This window comes from Aspergillus welwitschiae, assembly GCF_003344945.1.
Source record: "Aspergillus welwitschiae strain CBS 139.54b unplaced genomic scaffold BDQ94scaffold_40, whole genome shotgun sequence".
NCBI classification, from domain to species: domain Eukaryota; kingdom Fungi; phylum Ascomycota; class Eurotiomycetes; order Eurotiales; family Aspergillaceae; genus Aspergillus; species Aspergillus welwitschiae.
Window position 1 is genome coordinate 102093 of NW_020798734.1, and position 18032 is coordinate 120124.

General features: G+C 50.4%; 7 protein-coding genes across 7 annotated transcripts; 3 read left to right on the forward strand and 4 right to left on the reverse strand.

The window, feature by feature from the left end:
• Positions 1-313: 313 nt before the first annotated feature.
• Positions 314-2627, forward strand: BDQ94DRAFT_183055 (uncharacterized protein; the record flags this gene model as incomplete). The annotated part of the gene is made up of 2 exons (XM_026774312.1): positions 314-965; positions 1043-2627. 2 exons carry the CDS (start codon positions 314-316, stop codon positions 2620-2622), a joined length of 2232 nt encoding a protein of 743 aa, XP_026622005.1. The 3' UTR covers positions 2623-2627.
• Positions 2628-4105: 1478 nt separating this feature from the next.
• On the forward strand, positions 4106-5981 carry BDQ94DRAFT_183057 (major facilitator superfamily domain-containing protein; the record flags this gene model as incomplete). The annotated part of the gene is made up of 5 exons (XM_026774313.1): positions 4106-4215; positions 4268-4329; positions 4387-4780; positions 4837-4896; positions 4979-5981. The coding sequence occupies 5 exons, from the start codon at positions 4106-4108 to the stop codon at positions 5979-5981; spliced, it is 1629 nt and encodes a 542-aa protein (XP_026622006.1).
• A 401-nt stretch (positions 5982-6382) lies between these two features.
• Positions 6383-7584, reverse strand: BDQ94DRAFT_183058 (uncharacterized protein; the record flags this gene model as incomplete). The annotated part of the gene is made up of 4 exons (XM_026774314.1): positions 6383-6788; positions 6842-6962; positions 7023-7207; positions 7277-7584. The coding sequence occupies 4 exons, from the start codon at positions 7582-7584 to the stop codon at positions 6383-6385; spliced, it is 1020 nt and encodes a 339-aa protein (XP_026622007.1).
• A 2603-nt stretch (positions 7585-10187) lies between these two features.
• BDQ94DRAFT_183061 (Zinc/iron permease) lies at positions 10188-11360 on the forward strand. Its single transcript, XM_026774315.1, has one exon. It carries the CDS (start codon positions 10224-10226, stop codon positions 11292-11294), a length of 1071 nt encoding a protein of 356 aa, XP_026622008.1. The 5' UTR covers positions 10188-10223; the 3' UTR covers positions 11295-11360.
• A 1075-nt stretch (positions 11361-12435) lies between these two features.
• Positions 12436-13638, reverse strand: BDQ94DRAFT_151160 (uncharacterized protein). The gene has a single exon (XM_026767711.1). The coding sequence runs from the start codon at positions 13523-13525 to the stop codon at positions 12893-12895; it is 633 nt and encodes a 210-aa protein (XP_026622009.1). The 5' UTR covers positions 13526-13638; the 3' UTR covers positions 12436-12892.
• A 1921-nt stretch (positions 13639-15559) lies between these two features.
• BDQ94DRAFT_162398 (uncharacterized protein) lies at positions 15560-16458 on the reverse strand (the record flags this gene model as incomplete). Its single annotated transcript, XM_026769537.1, has 2 exons — positions 15560-16285; positions 16342-16458. The coding sequence occupies 2 exons, from the start codon at positions 16456-16458 to the stop codon at positions 15560-15562; spliced, it is 843 nt and encodes a 280-aa protein (XP_026622010.1).
• A 1147-nt stretch (positions 16459-17605) lies between these two features.
• Positions 17606-17974, reverse strand: BDQ94DRAFT_174244 (uncharacterized protein; the record flags this gene model as incomplete). The annotated part of the gene is made up of 3 exons (XM_026772305.1): positions 17606-17651; positions 17709-17776; positions 17840-17974. 3 exons carry the CDS (start codon positions 17972-17974, stop codon positions 17606-17608), a joined length of 249 nt encoding a protein of 82 aa, XP_026622011.1.
• Between the last annotated feature and the right edge of the window lie 58 nt (positions 17975-18032).

Sequence of the window (18032 nt, forward strand, 5' to 3'; positions counted from 1 at the left end):
CGTAGCTAATTAAATGACTACTGTGTGGCACAGTCGCCCACCAGCTGGATGAGCCACGATCCCGACAGTCCCTTTACCCGAGCCTCACACCAACAAGGACCCCAACCGATCGCGAATGGCCCCCAATTCACTAAAATGAAGCCAACTCATCTTCCGGACAAAACAACAGGGATTAACTGGTCTAGCTGGTTTAAATGCCCGTCTCCCATGCACCGCCCCTTAAAAAAAGTTGGCCCAGGAAGCCTTTCCTCCTTCCTTCTTCCCCCAAGAAAAAACAAACCCCCAAACTGCCTGCATCTGACCTCAGCCAACCATGGCTGCCAGGTCGTCGGATGGGCTTCGTCTCCTGTCCGATGTCAACATCCCGGACGCAAGATTGAACGACGACTCATCCGGTGACGATAAAAGTGTAATTGATCTGCGCGATCTTGGTAGGGGGCCACGCGATTCGTTTCGTAGTGACTTGACCGATACACCACCCAAAGGTGTCGATCATGGTGATCAACCTCATCCTTTACCAGTGCCAACCAATAAACCCAGACGTCGGTGTTCGGGTCTCTTCGTCACTCTTATCGTCTTGGGAGTATACACCACCATCCTGTCCGGGGTCTTCTTCGTCGTCGCGTGTATCAAGCCCTTCTATGGCAGTTTGATTGGCAACAATGCCGGACTCACTGCCTCTTCCGCATCCTTGCTGAGCGCCCTGTTAGCCAAAACAATCGAGCTCTCTTATGTCACAGTTTGTGTCGCATTCCTGGGCCAACTGTTGAGTCGACGGGCTCTCACGCATGGGTCCGAGGGCGTCAGCATCGCCGACATGACGCTGCGAACCTGGATCACGCAGCCGGGGTCGCTGCTGATGCAGTGGGATGTGCTGCGCTATGTCGGCTGGACGACGCTTGGTGGGTTGACGTTGATTGTTGCTCTGGTTGCGATGCTGTATACCACAGCTGCTGAAGCGTTAGGTTGGTCACTCTGTCCCCTTGCCATTAGTATTAGTCTAATACTCACTTGCTGACCCTCCGCGCTCTACCGGCTGTAGTATCTCCAAGCTTGGTTTTGGGTCCCGTCCAACCCCGACTTCTGCAGGGAAATGTTTCCACCCAGTACTCCAACCCTTATTATTTGGAGGATGCCTGTCAGAGTCCAATCACTGCCGCCGTTGACCCGACATCCTGGAATGAGACCTGCCTGGCGATGGAGATAGCCGGCCGCTCATACCATGACTACTACCAATACCTGCAAGGTTGGGCCGAAATGCTGAAAGCCGGAAACAACACCTCTACTGCACTCGCTTATCGTCCGCAGCCACATGCCTTGTTATACGATAACACCACAGTAACCGGTCGCTGGATCGAGATTGTGAACACCACCGCCGTGTCCGAACAGCATGGTCGAGTCGTCAACAATGTTACTGCCGCCTACCCTCACGGAGGCCTCTTCGCCGCTGCTCGCAACCCCGCAAATAAGATCCAGCAGCCAGTCGATATGTCCGGCGAGGGTAAATACATTATTAAAGCCTCTCTGCCTTCACCTGCAATCAATGTGATGTGTGTCGGCATGTCTTATGACGAGCTGAAACCCCTCATCTACACCGAGTGGCCCAACCATAAGCCCTTCAACGCATCGACTTGGGCAACCGCTGCACCAACCTACTCGATCAACACGAACCGCACCGTCGTCGATGACCTTTTCGGCTTCAGCGAAGACCAAGGCGCCCCTGTCTTTCCGATTTACCCCAAAGACTACAACACCATTCTAAATCCCAAAGTCGACAACACAACCTCCATCTACATCTTAGGCAGTGCTCCTCCAGGTCACGACCCGAAGTACATCCTCTGCAGCTTGCGCGGAAAGCTTTCCGGTCGCTGCTCAGCCCGGTACCAGGTCGACCCTAGCGGCGGTGACCTGAGCTCCCGCTGCGAAGACGCGGCTGACGGGCTCCAATACAACCGGATACATCCTAACACGCCAGAGGATCAATATCTGATGAACTGGAAAAGCGTGGGATGGGAGTGGGCCGACACGGTGACACTCGGGTCAGGTATCATGGGTGACGACGCCAGTATCGAACGCACGCTGATGGAATTGATTCCGAGCTTCGATAACACCACCAATACCTCTTCGCTAGATCCTCGGCTCCCCTCGCTCAGTGAGGCTTTGGCCGTCTTAGCGGGGAGTACCGCCCTCCTCGGCAGTCAGGATTCTCCATTCGTTCCCGATTGGAATTACGCCGAGGCCAGTCTTGCTACCCCGGTTGTGCAGGTGTTCAACGCGACGCTGCAGTCCGCGGGCTATGCGTCCGGCCGGACGAGTGACTGGCAGCAGGTGTTTTATGTGATTCTAGCTGTGGTCTTTCTGACGAACATCATGTGTCTGGGGTTCATCCTCTTCCAGGGACGCGGGCAGTTAGTGACGGATTTTACGGAACCGCCGAATCTATTTGCTTTGGCCGTTAATAGTCCGGGGACGGTGCATGCCTGGTCTGGAGCGCAGCTGGGAGCAGCAGGGACTCCGCGCTTGCGCGATCGATGGCATGTCGATATGCGCGAGGAGAGCGGACATTATTATATTCGTACCCGGGGGCAATTTCAGGACCTTGAGGATAGGGAGGCGAACTAATGGCTATGATATGATTTTCCAGGGCGGTTGGGGCTCTTACTTTTACTGCATTGCAGGTGTTAGCGAATAGCGTTTATTGCATTAGACAGATAGTATTGTAATAATGAATGTCAGCATCAAGGTCATTGGAGAATACCTTTATCGTATGCGATGCTCTTCACATAGAGCTGATTAATCATGCCTCTATCTGCAGATAAGAATGAAACCTCTAGCACAAAGGCCTTGGCAAATAAGACAGCCAGCCAGCCAAATGGTCCTTAGGAATTTCCTAAGATATGGCGGATGGCGGGTGGGTATGCAAGGGTGATTCGCGGGCTGGCTCTGCCATTCGTATTCTCGGACAGTAACCATGAGATCGGTCCTGAGGCACCGCGGATAGATAAGAAGGTAAAATCATCGTTCGTCCGAGGCCCCGGAGCCGAACAAGAATTTTGTCTAGCGATATACCGGAGATGCTACGGACAATGAATTGGGTTGTCTCCGAGAATCATGGATTGTTATGATACCCTCTGTTGATGAGAGTGTCACGTTTGGCGGAATCCCCCTAGTGTTGGAGAGGACAATAGTCTGGGAGAAGCATCTGCTAGCAAACCCCCAAGAAGCTCAAATTGGACAATATGGAGGAGTTGTTGGATGCATGTCGCGATAATGGCATTCCAATCGTCGGAATAAGATAAGAAGGACTAACACGTTGATAACGCCAATATTCGGCAATAACACGTGCATATGAGGTGCTCTGTAAACGTTTATTGATGAGATTCTGTCAAGTCATTTGCATGAGTAATCACCTGTTCGATATACTAGTTGTTCATCTAACTCATGTTCTTCATTGCTTTTGTTGTGAGTCCTAATAGACTTTAAGAAGATATGCTGTTGAGCCAGCTCAATCCCCAGTGTAATCCTCTCATTGGTGGGCAGCTTACATGTGCCGCATATCTATCTATCCATTCGGATTGTTTACAATATGACAATCTGCAATGCCAGCCTCCAAGCCCTGTCACACCGACAAGACCGCCACAGAAGCCCCGCAACAGTTATCTTCACTCGTAGATTGCGTCCAAGTAGCCTCTTATGATCTATTATACAGCGAAATAGTCTGTATGTACTGGAGTTAGGTATACCTCTACTTAGCTCCCCAGCGCGCAGGTGCCCGTCTCATACCTATATCATGCTTTTTTCATGGAGCAAGAGCAGCAGAACACCCAGCTCATAATGAATCGGGGAATTGATAGTTGTCCAACCCTGCATTCCACCTTTTGGGGAGATCGACAGGAAATCTGCATTCCGCCAGCCCATCCTTGTCCACCCCTTGCGTCATTCATCGCTTACCTTTACAATCCTCAGCCCAGCCTCACCTGGTCTTTCGAGATATAGTCAAGCTCCGTAGCTACGGAACCCCCTTAAGCACCGTATATTCAAATTCTCCCAACAGCACACTCTATCCAACGCATCCACCAGCCGAGTTGCTAAATTCGGCAGCAGGATGGGCTCGCTGGAAAGCGCAACCCCCGGGCACGGGGAGCATCTCCCAGGAACCGAGATAATACACGATGGAGAGGATCACCTCATTCATGGATCTGAAACGGGGATAGTGTGAGCAGTGCTCCTCGAGTCTAGATGTACAGCATTAGCTCACCTCCACAAGCCTCGTTCCTCAGCCATCGGAGGATCCCCACGATCCGCTGAACTGGTCGACGAAATGGAAGCGTTAGTCGCAACCACCCCGCACTCTGAACCATGCTCATCAATCATCTTCGATGACAGTCCTAGTGATCATGACCCAGCTCGTGGCCGTTTTCGTATTGACAGCATCTGCATTGTCTATGAGCCCCATGTTCCCTGCCTTCTCCGAATCCTTCGATTTGAACAACACTCAACTCCTGCTCATCACCGGCGTGTGTATCCTGTCCTTTGCCTATGCCAATTTGATCGTCGTTCCCTGTTCCAATATCTTCGGTCGTCGCCTTACTTTCCTCTTCTTTTTGTCGATCAGCTTCGCCTCATATATATGGGAGGCTCTCGCCTCGTCTTATACCAGCTTTATCGTGGCCCGAGTGGTGAATGGAGCAGGGGCTGCGGCCTGTGAGACAATACCCATGCAGACTGTTGCGGATATTTTCTTCTTGTACGAGCGAGGACGATGGACTGTAGCTTATTTGTCAGTGGGACTATTGAGAAAGACATCAAGGCCGTTTTACTGACCAATTGACTCAGTACCGCGGCCTCTTTTGGCTCTTTCCTGGGGCCAGTAATCTCAGGTAATATCACGCAAAGGTATGACCATGTCATTAACTATTTCATACGATAAACTTGCGCTGAGTTCGAGTGGCCGACTGACTAACCCATGGTGTACCAGATTCGGATGGCGTAGCTTCTTCTGGCTATCAATGGCCATGACCTGCTTCAACTTCATTACTATCCTCCTCTGCTCCCCAGAGACGAAGTATCACCGTGACCATGCGCCTAACCCACTGCGACAAACGCCACATGCGTCTCTGACCCCAGAAGCCATGGAATCCCCCACAGATGTCAGCCCGACCGTAGATTCGAAGGAAACTTACTCAACCCAACCACTACCCCCGAAGCCCGGGACTGGATCCCCCTCTAGCGCCCAATTCAAAATATGGCGAATCCCTGACATGCGATGGAAGGCCTTCCTCCTGCGAGACCTCCTCACCCCATTCCGCATATGCCTCTACCCCATCATTTTCTGGGCTGCGGTGACAGTTTCCGGCGTCGCGAACTTCGTTCTCTTCTGGAACCTCACTGAATCCTCCGTCCTTGGGGCCCCTCCCTACAATTTCAATGCGTCCGAAGTGGGATACTCCAACTTCGCCTTTCTGATCGGTTGCATAGTCGGGCTTGTCACGGCGGGGCCATTATCTGACTGGGTCGCGGTGAAAGCCACGCAACGGAACAGGGGTATCTACGAAGCGGAGATGAGACTCTTGGCTCTTATCCCCCCCGCTGGAATACTGCTTTTGTCGGTGTTGGTTGGTGCGTTTGCTATCCTCGGTTCATGGCCTTGGCCTGTTCTTTTGATATTTGGGTATGGACTCAGTGGCCTGGTTGTCTCGGCGATGTCTAGCATTGCAGTGGCGTATGCGATGGATTCGTATAAACCTGTCTCTGGGGAAATTATGGCCGTGGTGACAATTGTGAGAAATACGTGTGGGTTTAGTATGAGTTATTGGGTGCCGTCGTTGGCGGAGAGGAGGTTAGGGTATTTTTTGCCTGCTATGGTGCAGTTGGCTTTGACGTTTGGGCCGTTGGTGTTAGGGGTGCCGATGTACTTTCTCGGGAAGAGGTTGCGGATGTGGACGAGGAATTCGAGTGTGCATTTGTATGGGGGTGGATAGAGATGTTGTTTTGTCTAGGGTTTTTTAATCTAATATATGTTTCTCTGTCTGATTCTTGATTGGAATGCTCTGGAACCGTTATGGTGGCGTTCTGACTCGTGTTTCCCGGAAGTGATGCAATGTTCAATGAAATGTAAAACTACGTGATCCCTCAAAATACTCTGATGTATTAGACACTTCCCACCGAGTTCATTATATTGCCATCCTCACTGCTGATGCAATTTCTTATTGGGTATCCCGAAATCTCCTTGTCCAGAGGGCATTACGTATGGCGGACCCAAATATGTGCGCTTCGGGCTATTAAGGTGAGCCCGCCATCTTCGATATATACATCAACTCATACTATATACTATGCATAGATCCTGTCAGACCCTTCTATATGCTACATGCTCTTGTTTGGTTCATTCCGGTTCATTGAGAACAAGGTGTCCGTCGCTGTCGTCGTTCAGGTCGCGATCGGCCATGGTAGTGGATAACGCTCGATCGGTCATGGTTGTAGAGAGTGTCTGATTATCCGTGCGGGATTCCTCTACATCCACAGTCTGCATAATTATGATGCTGTCGACCGCTCGTGGAAATCTCTTTGGGGATGGCTGCGTCTGGGGTGGAGGCGTCTCTGGCTGCCTGGCCCGTCGGAGGCTGTACAATGTCGGCACGTTGGCAACCAGTGCGGAGAGAAGCTCCTCAATGGGACTCAAGATAGTCTGCAATGGAGTGTCTAGCGCGCCTTGGTGGAAGGGGAACCGGAGAGCAGAGATCACCACGAGGACAATGCCGACGGAGAAGAGGCCGACGAGCTGGGCACGTCTTCGCATCGGTCAGTACGGATGAAGATTGTTGATTTCAACGTTTTCACTCACTTGTACCAGGGACGCCGAATCTTGAGAAGCCAGTGAATTGGAAGAATAATCAGCATTACGTCTGTGGCGCAGTTCAGAGCGGCATGGACGGATATGTGATATGTTGATCTGATACAAGGACCTGCGATCAAAGAAAGCACGGGTTAGGAGACATCCAGCCACTGCATCGTGAAGTACGCACCTGGGTCGGGATAGACTTGGAAGTACAGACTTAGTGGTCTGCATACGGTGAGGAAGAGAAGGAGCAATGTTATGTAGGTAATGCATAGAATGGCCCACATAACCCGAATCCATATGTATGGCCACGGAAGCACCCCCAGGAGCCGGTTGATGAAGCAGAGAACGACGGCCTTTTGACACCAAAGACTTCGTGGACTCAGTAACCTTTATCATATAGAGGCCCGGTATGTATGCTGGATTGGGTATTTTACTTACTAAGTGAAGTAGATGATCGCGCCAGCATAGGTGACTTTGCTGCTCATTTGGGTACGCTTGATATCGGCGCGACTCGGTGATTCGCCCGTCAAGTATGAGACGGCCACGTTACCAATCGTCCCAAAAACAAGAGTAATGTTCATGATATAGACCAGACACAGGCAGCAAAACAAGGTAATATAGTCGCTAATGACAAAGGACTGTCGTCTATAGCGGCGCATATAGAGCCGGAGGCCCATGATGCTGATTGCCAGCGTCGCAAGGAGGTACCCCACGATAATGGCGGCATCATCCCCAGAATTGCTCATTGTGAAGCCTTATGAAACAAGCCTGGGAGCCATTAACGGGGAAACGGGTACTGAACAGGGGGTTTATATTCAGATGTTGGTCCAGGAGACCTCGAGCATCGCAGTCTGGCCCAGACAAAGAAAGTTTAAATAGTAGCTGCCTCGGAGTCCCAGCCGGATCACAGTTGACAGCTCCGATTTCAAATATATTGCAGGTAGTTGCTTGATAATACTGAGAGTCCCCGAGGGAAGATGTCGGTGGAATGTAAGGTGTTGGGTTAGACGTAAATCTAACAGTGGGTCTTTGAAGACTATCGGGGACCAGCTCATTCTTGTCGATGAAGATCCGCTTCTCGGGGACTCTTGGTAGGCTCGGTTGTGTCACCCTTGAATGTGCCATGGGAAAACTAGATTCCAGCCTGGCCACGATTTCTGGGAAGCTGGATCTCAGAATGGAAAAGGAGTGACCCAGCATTTCCCCTCAACAACCCCCCTCCCCCCAGGCACGGGAGGGATCAACCTTATCCGAGGCCCATGCTCCGACCCAGATATCAACGAGCGCGTCCAAGCGCTCAATAAACTCTTCGTATCACATCAGCCAAGACAACTCAGACAAAGAAACTGATCAGCTTAGTCAGTTCGAGGACAGCCACGAGCTATAATACCTTGTCTCCAGCCAATGCATAATGCTACCCGACCATGAGTTCATACCGAATAATAGGCCTTCCAGCACCGCTTGCATCCACCTACGCCTGAAACAGAGGGCTAAGAAGTCCAGACCTGGCTGTGTAGCCTCGTAAACGGCCAACCCCGAGGTTCAGTCTCCTCCGCGGGCTTCCGGCTTCCTTGAATTGCAGTGTTTGGGTCGGAGAGCTAAGACGCTGTAGGCATAGAAGACGTTTGCCGCTCGGATCAATGTGATAACCCCTCATTTCCTGCAGACCAGGTGATTAAGAAGTAAATCGCAGGAAAGTTGGGTGATCATGGAATCATGTAGTATCCTTCGGCGATGGCACAGCTGTGAAGTGCCGAGTCAGGGGATGGACAGCGGGAGCCGCTACTTTAGGGAACCTGATTAAAGTCCAGGGGGTTAGTCTTGGGCTGTTTTCACCACTTTTTCCTCGGAAAGACCGCTCTTCGAGTCAGTCACATCACCAGTGGACGAAAGTACCAACAGACCTCAACCTTCAGGGGCAGCCAGTTTCTTCTCTTTCAGGCCTTGCTTTTCGCATAGCAGCAGGTTGACTTTTCCTCTTCGTCAATCGGAATCCTACCGCAATGTGGAAGGGGCCATACTACTGATCCAAAAAGTGCAATAACGCCCCCTGTTAATTTGTCTTTATGGCTTGTTGGGGTTCCACATAGCTGGGTAGATGAAATCTGGGAGAGCCAGCTCCTTATAATTCACTGCCGGGGCCCAAGAGTCAGCAAGCTGGTCGGTCACAAGACATCTTTCCTTTATGCGCTGGAGCCTGTCCTGCCAGTAGCCAAGGATGGAATCCTGAGTAATCCTCCAGTGTCCATTCCCTCCGAGAGCATTATCACCACCGCTACTACTACCTACAATGTCTATAATCAGTGAGCCACCAACGTCTGTCAACCCTGCCCCGCAACAGGAAATGTCAGACCATTACTAAAGCTTAGCATACGTTTTCACTGCAGTGATATAATGCCATTATTATAATCTGGGATTTATGCGACTATGCAACGCTCGAATACGACAGCACACGCAGCCGACTTTTACACCCAGAATTCCTGTCTAACATCAACCTGAAGATACCATTTATGCAACACAATAAGCCATGACCTTCCATGCCCTTCTCCACTCTAGGAGCACTCCTCAATCGGAAGAGATGCTCGGATGCAAAGCATCCTGCGGCACCAGCAGGTGGCCGTTTATTGGCCTCGGATCCGAGCCCTCGGAGTGGAGGGAGACGGGACCGTGTGTGGATGCAACCTACAGCACACAATAGACCTTGTCGGACTGCTGTGGGTTGAGCGTGGGGCGGCACTCTCGCCAACTGGGAAAATTCAACCAGTGAGGCCTACGGGAGCGGAACCATGGTGTGACCCAAACCTTGGAAAGTGGAATCCGAGCGAGGACCTTGAGGACAAGTTAACCGGAGCTGCATCTCACGCATTTCGTTCGACAGCTTGATTGGCCGGCTGATAAGCGACATCCCCATCAGCCCTATAGGGCGCTCGTCGTCTGGCTCACGAGGAGATGCTGTTCAGCCCTACCGGTCTGCTTTGCGAATGATATCGCCAGCAATGTCAGCCGAAGGCTTCTTAGATATGCAGAGCTTTTACGGGATGGTCCCTTGAAAGGACATCAACCACTGAGAAAATTGAGGAAGTCCGCATCCTGTCAAGAACCGAGCGGGACAAATTTGGCTAGATGGCTAGTCAGCCCTTAATGGCTGGCTATCCCTGTCAGCCTTAACTTGTCGAGATTATTGCGGCCCACAATGGAGGGCACCTGGTTCGCCATCGTCAGGCCAGGTACTCCCCGAGACACCACCCATCCCCTTCAGCTACACCCCAAGGTCCTCACTCAGTATGCTATAAGATGAACCATCTACAACTGTTCTTCATAATGTCCTGTCCAGTCAATCCTCACTTTGATTTTCTCCTCCAACTCCTCCTCCCATCTGGTCGTCATGGCTATCTTCAACGCATCTGATGTCAACCTTCACACGGCCAGCAAAGAGGATGTGCTGTGCTACTATGCCATCTCTGAAAATGACTACAACGGTCATATGGGCGCCCGCATCTCCTCCATCTTCGTCATCCTCTTCGTCTCCACAGCCTTCACTTTCTTCCCCGTTGTGGCTAAGAGCATGCCCCGCTGGAAGATTCCTCACAACGTCTACATCTTCGCCCGCTACTTTGGTACGGGTGTCATCCTAGCCACAGCCTTTATTCATCTGCTAGATCCGGCGTATAAGCGCATCGGACCCAAGACCTGCGTTGGCGTTTCCGGCAATTGGTCCATATACTCCTGGTGTGCGGGCATTGTACTTGCTTCCATCACTCTGATCTTCCTTCTCGATCTCGCGGCCGAGGTATACGTGGAAAACAAATACGGCATGCACCGCGAGGAGAATGCCACGGACGCCTTTATTGCCGGTGATCCGACCAGCGCGCATGTTCACCCCAACCCCGAAGATGGTCGCATGTCGGCAGAGAAGACCTCCCCCACCGCAACCTCTGCAGAAACCTCGTCGGAACAAAGCGAACGCTCCTTCAGACAACAGATTGCCGGTTTCTTGATCCTCGAGTTCGGTATCATCTTCCACTCGGTCATCATCGGGCTCAATCTTGGTGTGACCGGTTCCGAATTCGCGACCCTCTACCCCGTGTTGGTCTTCCACCAGTCCTTCGAGGGCCTGGGTATCGGTGCCCGACTCTCAGCCATCCCCTTTGGACATCGCAAGTGGCTCCCTCACCTGCTGTGTCTGGCATATGGTCTGACCACTCCAATCTCGATCGCGATCGGCCTGGGCCTTCGCACTGCCTACAACCCGGGCTCGAAGACATCTTTGATCGTGCAGGGAGTGTTCAATGCCATCTCAGCAGGAGTGCTAATCTACAGCGCCCTGGTGGAACTGCTGGCCCGCGACTTCATCTTCGACCCGTGCCGCACTCGTCGTCGCTCGAAGTTGCTGTACATGGTTTTCTGCACGTTGTTGGGGGCGGGCATCATGGCTTTGATTGGAAAGTGGGCATAATTGCCTCGCATGGTGTGTGACAGTAAATACCTACATGTGAAAAGATACCCTCAACTCTATGTCTAGTAATCTGCATAATGGATACGCATAATGATAGTCTTGTGCCTTTATTCTCATCTTTTCGTTTGTTGATGTAGTATCCCTCCTTTCCTTCTGCACACTGTATAGACATCTGCCGGTCGCTTCAGCCAACGCTGCCTAATTTTGACATGATGAGTTGCCCTCAGACAAGTATGCATCAGTGATTCTCAACTATTTATCTGTCTAATTTTGAGGCACGCATTGATCGTCCGCTAGATTGGAGCCGACTAGCACTACAAAATGAGACACATTTGCACATCTTCCGTCTATCGTCTCCGCATCCTTACCCTTGGCAAATACTTCCATCCCTCACGAAATTCCAATCCTCCAAACAAGATGCTCGTTACATATGTGCTACCTTCTCCCCTATCATCAGCAACTTGAGTTATCTTAGTGATACATCACCATAGATCTTCTACCCCCGCGAGGCGGAAGTCAATGTGGACTACTTCATCGATGCCCACACACCCTTGGCGGAAAGGTTCTGTGGTAAGGACGTGCTCCTCAGTTGAGAGGTATTCACCTTCCTTCCAGATGCACCGTACTGCCTCCAGGCCAACGTAGACTGGGCTAATGCCGCGGCCCAAGCCGCTGCAATGTCGGGCAAGAATGGAAAACTGTTGGCGGATGATATTCACAAGTACGCTAAAACATAGCCGTTCTCTATAGCGAGAGAGTTGGTGGCACGGAGCTAGTCGGAATAGGGAAGAACAAGTAATGGAAGAGGGATTAGAGTACTTCAATGCGTCGCAGTCATAGAAAATCGATGCTGTGATTTAGAATCCAACCGTAGTACTACCAAGTCCGACCGCTTGACTGACCGCCAAAAGCGGCAGAACCTCGTCGACCTCGCAAAGAAAAGTACGGATATAAGCGGATATAGGCGGATATAATTTTGCACACCTCCGAAAAAATCAGTCAGCATTCTGTATGTTTTTTGACCGCCTTGGGGAAGGAGTGGCAGAATCCGGTGTCACGTGTGGGTGTGCATGTAAGCTATTGCGGCGACTCCTAGTTATAACTAGTTCATGGTATTGTAACAATGCGACTATAGTTCTCTGATCACTCGTTTTCATACGTAGCAACACTTTGGAATGCTATAAGATTGTAAGAGGAGTATGGTGAGCAATACTGTCTTACTATCTTACAATGCGCTTCATTGTGGCAGTTATCTACCTACGCTTCCCCTGTGCCGGTACTGAGGTAGGACAATTTTCAAGTCTCTTGTAAGTGTCCTCATTATCACCTTCATAACCAAACAATTGCGTTAAGATAACAATTTTAAAAAGATTCAGGGCATGCATTCGTAACGTCGATCCATTATATCCATTACTAACAACTTCAGGGTATACAAATGGCAACACACACGCAATAGCAAAGCAACAAACAACAACTGATTAAAATATTTAGCAACCGCAGTGCTCCCACCAGTTTGATCCGATTCTTCCACATTATCATCAATGGATAGTCCCCCAATGTACCTTCCAAAGACCAGATCAATTCATTCATCCACGTCCCTAAGCCCAAGCCGCAGCAACCACAGCCGCGGCAGCAACAGGCGCCGCCGTAATCATCGCCGCAACAGGAGCCGCCAAACCAGCAGCAGCATCAGGAGTCTTGGTAGCCGCGGGCTCCGTGAACGACTTGACACCACCCGTCACGACAAGGTAGTAGTACGAGCTAGTCGGGCTCTCATAGGTAGACTTGGTGGACGACGACGAAGCATACGTTCCGCCATTGTCACTTCCACTCATTCCCACGCTCATGGTGCAGCTCGCTGACTCTGTCCAGGACTTCAACGAGCATTCGTACGACCGCGTCACCGTGACGTCGTAGCTGGTGGACTTGTCCGACGTCGAAGCAGTGTACACCTGGCTCAGGCTGATGGTGTCGGGGCCTTGGATGATCGTGTATGCGTCCTTCATGTTGCAGTCGGTCTTGGGCGCGTCTTTCAGACAGCCCACTTTGTAGGTGGTCTTTACGGCGTTGATCCCCGCGACGCTGGCGCCGGTGCTGGTCCAGCCGCCGTATTCTAGGTAGGTCGCGGACCAGTTGGGGATGAAGTAGCCCACTGTTGTGGTGCTGTCATCGTCGGCGTGGGCACCGCCGAAGAGGGTGAGGGCTGCGGCGAGGAGGTAGGAGGTGCGCATGGTGGTGGTGAGGGTGACCTATCTCTGAGTTTCTGAGATTTGGTCGAGTTCGGTTGTAGAGAGGAATTGTTGACGGATGGGGGTTATAGTATCAGGGGAAAAAGCTGGAAAGGGGCGCTCTTATTCCCCTTTCTATTGCCTTGGCTGCAGAGCCAAGCTCTTCTCATTTTCAGGTCATGCTGACGGTCCCCATATTGAGAGCCTTGGGAATTGACTGAAGCGAGTAGGTAGTCGAATGGGCATCAAACAAAATCTGTAGAGCCGCCATGTTCGGTCATCTTTCCAACCAGGGTCCGCTAATACGAGAACCCCGGGGCCGCTATGACTGTCACTGGAGGTGCTGATTGGGTAGGTCTCACATGGTAGCATTCGAATGTAATTTAGCGTCGGAAATGAGGATGCTTAGCGCAAGGCTAAGGCCCCTTAGGTCCGTTCTACCCTTCGCTTCGAGGGAAAAACTGTTCTTGAGTTGGTGGCAACCATTGAATGTATATGTGTTTGGAACGAATGGGAGTAGTTATAATATAAGAGGGATAATTGTTGGGGCTTGGATGTTGTGCAAGGTTTGTACTCACGGGTCAGGGAATTGGCTTCAAGTGCGGCTAGCCGGTTCAATCACGGAGGTCAGAACCGATGCAATTATGAACGATTGGACCTCAGCGCAAATTGCCTGTCAGAACTAGTCGCTGCATGGGAAATTACATGTTTCCCTTCTGGGCGCAGCAACTGTTCAGGGTAGCAATTGGTCTGTATGGGGTATCTCCGGTCTGCCCTTCCACCACCATATGACTGCCTGCTTCGCCAGCGATTATCCGAGCGATATGTGACTAACTGATAGTCGAGGTCTCACTCTTTCAGCCTTGCTCTAGTGTCCAGCAAAGCATTGATCCCTTCGTAAAAATGGCTCACGGATGGTGAGGTAGCAGGATACCCTGATACTAGCCTCATATACGCAGTAGCGGACGACCCGCAGGGCGAGGATTACAGTTCATACACAGGAGCGAGAGTGCCAAGAACTGATTATCCGTAGACAGTAGACGATCCAAGAGCTTTGATGAATAGGAAAGATAACGGCCTGGTCGGATGTCTCGGCTAGGGCAGGGCGCCGCGCATCAAGTGCCAAGCTACCTTCCAAGCCAGTCAATTCCCAACTCGGCCCCACGTTAGTAAGAGGGGTCCCAGCGGACAATATTCGCGCTTCTGTTTGGAGGCCCGGAGCTGGATGCTGTCTCTGGTTAGCATCCGGTTACTACCTATTCCGATGTAGAGCTTGCCCCCGGAAGTTGTACCTGCCAGTAAAGTCGTGTCTGAGTGCCCTACACTGGGCTCTAGGAACACACTTGGGAACCGCCAGTTTATTTTTTCAAGCAACATACATAACAAGTCAACAAAATCTGGCAACGTAGGTTAGCTTCCAGCTTTCGTGATCTGTAATACTTCTGGGATATCAGATTTGGCTGTTAAGGCCGGGGAACTAATCCCATTTCATCATCCAAATCAACGCTGTGGCTATGATGTTTCCTCTTTCTCTTTCTTACTACGACCGTCTTATATATTCTAGTAATGTTTGAGGAAGCAGCGCGCCGTAGGTAGCTTTAACTGCCCGAACCGACATAGCCTAGTAACGGAGTTCAACTTTCGAGGGGTGGATCTGCCTGACTAGGCAATTCGCCCTGCTCATGCGATCCTACCCTCCACTGGCTGATTCAGCTGTTGGACTAGCTGTAGGCTCTCTTCAGCGGTCAAACCCTCATGTGGTCGTTAATCTGTTTTTGTGATTTGTTGGGCAATCGGCCCTTGCCGCTTTCCCCTTCAGTTCCCTAGGACCCCCTATCACCAAAGAGGGAGGGAAGGAGCCGACAAGACTGGGGAGGGACAGGGAGCTTGCGCGGAAGTTAGATATGTTTAATTCCCTGCTTTCTGGAGCTTCCCATAAACATTGATATCTACCTGAGATCTATCAATAGCAGACTAGGAAGAGAAGTTCTGATGTTTGGGTGCCCATAGCATATCATGCCTCCCCATGATACTAAACTAGCCAAAGTATTTAACACAAAATTGAAAAACACCATCATGCAAATCAGGATGACACAAAGCGAGCACAGACACAAAAATAACGATGGTGACACCTGCTTCCAAGACGAGAACCTCGCCAAGTAATCTGAAAAAGTGAACCTGAGATGACCACCGGAACCCTTGCCAGGCGCCTCTGATAGTCATCGACTCACCCCTCTGTGCAGAGGCGGTGACTCGAAGAAAGATTGCATATGCCGGAACAACCATCCCAAAGTAAAGAACTATAATAGTGCCCAGAAGACTGATAAACTGCACCGTTTCTGAGACCTCTAGCCGCTCCTCTAAAGCACCAGCCAATTGAATCAAGTAGGTAGGGAGGTAAAAGCATATACTTGAGGCAGTGCTTTGCAGCATAATTGATGTGAAGGCCTTCGACCACATTGACCACGTTGGAATGCAACGAGAGTAAGGAAGGGTTCCCGAGTGTTGGTTTAGAATTGTGAGCACATTAGCTACTCTCAGGCATGAAAGTAGCAAGTCGGCTGTTAAGCTGAGAAAACCGTACTTCAGTGGACTGAAGTCCTTCATAGAAAACATAGAAATCATACAGATCTTGGCCAGCCGATGGAGGACGAAGATGGAAAGACCTCTGAAATGCTGGCGCGAGACTGATGAATTCAGTCTCGGATAGGGTGTTTGAGTCGCGATCAGTGTTGCGAAGACATACGCGTGGCTATACACGGCCTGTCACTCATTAGTTTGAGTTGATATCTAGTTCGAATGTGTTGACAATAGCTTACTAAAAGAAGCCCGAGCAAAGCCGCAGCTAGAAGGAGCACTAGTGGCATGTTTAAGGCTGGCGCCTGCTGGCTTGGGCTGTCTCCAGGGAGCTCCCACTTAGCAAGGTCCAACGACATGTTGAAGGGATGGGTTCGACTAGTCAGAGAGTTATGGTCGTGTATAGAAAAAAACCGTTGTTAGAAAATCGCAACATTGAAGTAATAACTGCGAGCTTCAGGAAAACCAGGGAGTGCAAGATGGGTCGAGGGCTCAGCTAGAGGGATTGGAGCCAGTTCTCAAGATAAGAGGATAAGACTTTGTTCGCTATGTGAGAGAATTTCGAATTCAAGAGATTCAGATCGAGAATATTGGAGAAGAAAGACTCGAAACAAATCAACAAGGGTTTGATTTGGGAAACAGGGCTCAGGGCCAAGCATGGATCGATCCACTCAACTTAATTGCAAAAGAATTCTCACCAATAGCTAGCATGGCCCCAGGTTTATAATGCGGCTAGTTGAACAATTTCAACCAGCGGGCGATTTAGTCGCAAACTACTGGGGCTGTACGCGTAACCCGTAAGGACACGCAATCATATGACACGCCCTAAAATTGCTTTCAGTAGAGAATTCTTTATATCAAAATAAAAATCGCGATATCCGCCTCCAAGGTCTACATTGTTCGGTACCGTTCGCTGGTCTTATATTGCATGTCATTTTGACGAGTTCAAGGCTCATGAGAATCATCTCACTAGAAGCGTATCATGATTCATACTGCCAATAATATATATCTGTCAGTAAAGTCAGGGATCAAATCAACCTTTGTGTTTCGATTACTTGCGACAACACTTACACTTGGAGGCAATCCACCAAAGTGGTCTAGCAAATGATCTTCTATACGTATAATATTCTTCTGATGAAGTACCAACGATGAGTTTTCTTGGCCGTCGGGATCGACAACTGCAGCGATCTTGGCGGGCATTCCGGCTCCTTAGCTTTGTTCACTGTCTCGGTCAGTGTGTACAAAATCAACCATAACGTTCGAGACCACAGGGTATCAAAGAGATTCTGTGCCAGGTGTTTTCGTAAGATTGAAAAGTATAATGAAAGAGCAAATTGCATGAAGGTTATCGTGACATTGATTTATGAAGACCAGGACGTGGACCTTCTATCGCTTCAGTCTCAAGGCTAAAAACATGGTATAGGCATGATGCGAATAATATTAACAGTACATGGACGTCAAGGTTCGTGGTATATATAAGATGGTCTATCCGGGTGATTATTCCATCTAGCAGCAGCATTCGCAGCACTCGAAGCAGGCAAGACCGGCACAACTATTATCGTATGGTTAGTTTCGATCGATAGGAGGTGAGAGGATAGGGTATACATACACGCCACAGCAAACATCCTCGCCCTCACCACCACCACGCAGGTTCATCTGCATCGTCTCTTGCTGGCCCTAGAGGTATGTTAGAGTTGATCCGGTATCGCACCAGGGGGAATGGAATGGGATAGGACGTACGGGTTGGCCGGTGACGACCTGCTCGGTGACGGGAGCTTCCGGGGCGGAAGGCTGCTGCATGGTCATGGTGTTGGGGTTCCAGGTGGGCTGCTGGGTGGCAGACTCCTTGTTGGAAGACTTGAACCAGTCGAACATATTGGCGGTGATTGTTGTTGGGGGTTGTTTGTTTGTTTTTTCCGTGCTCTTTCGGAGA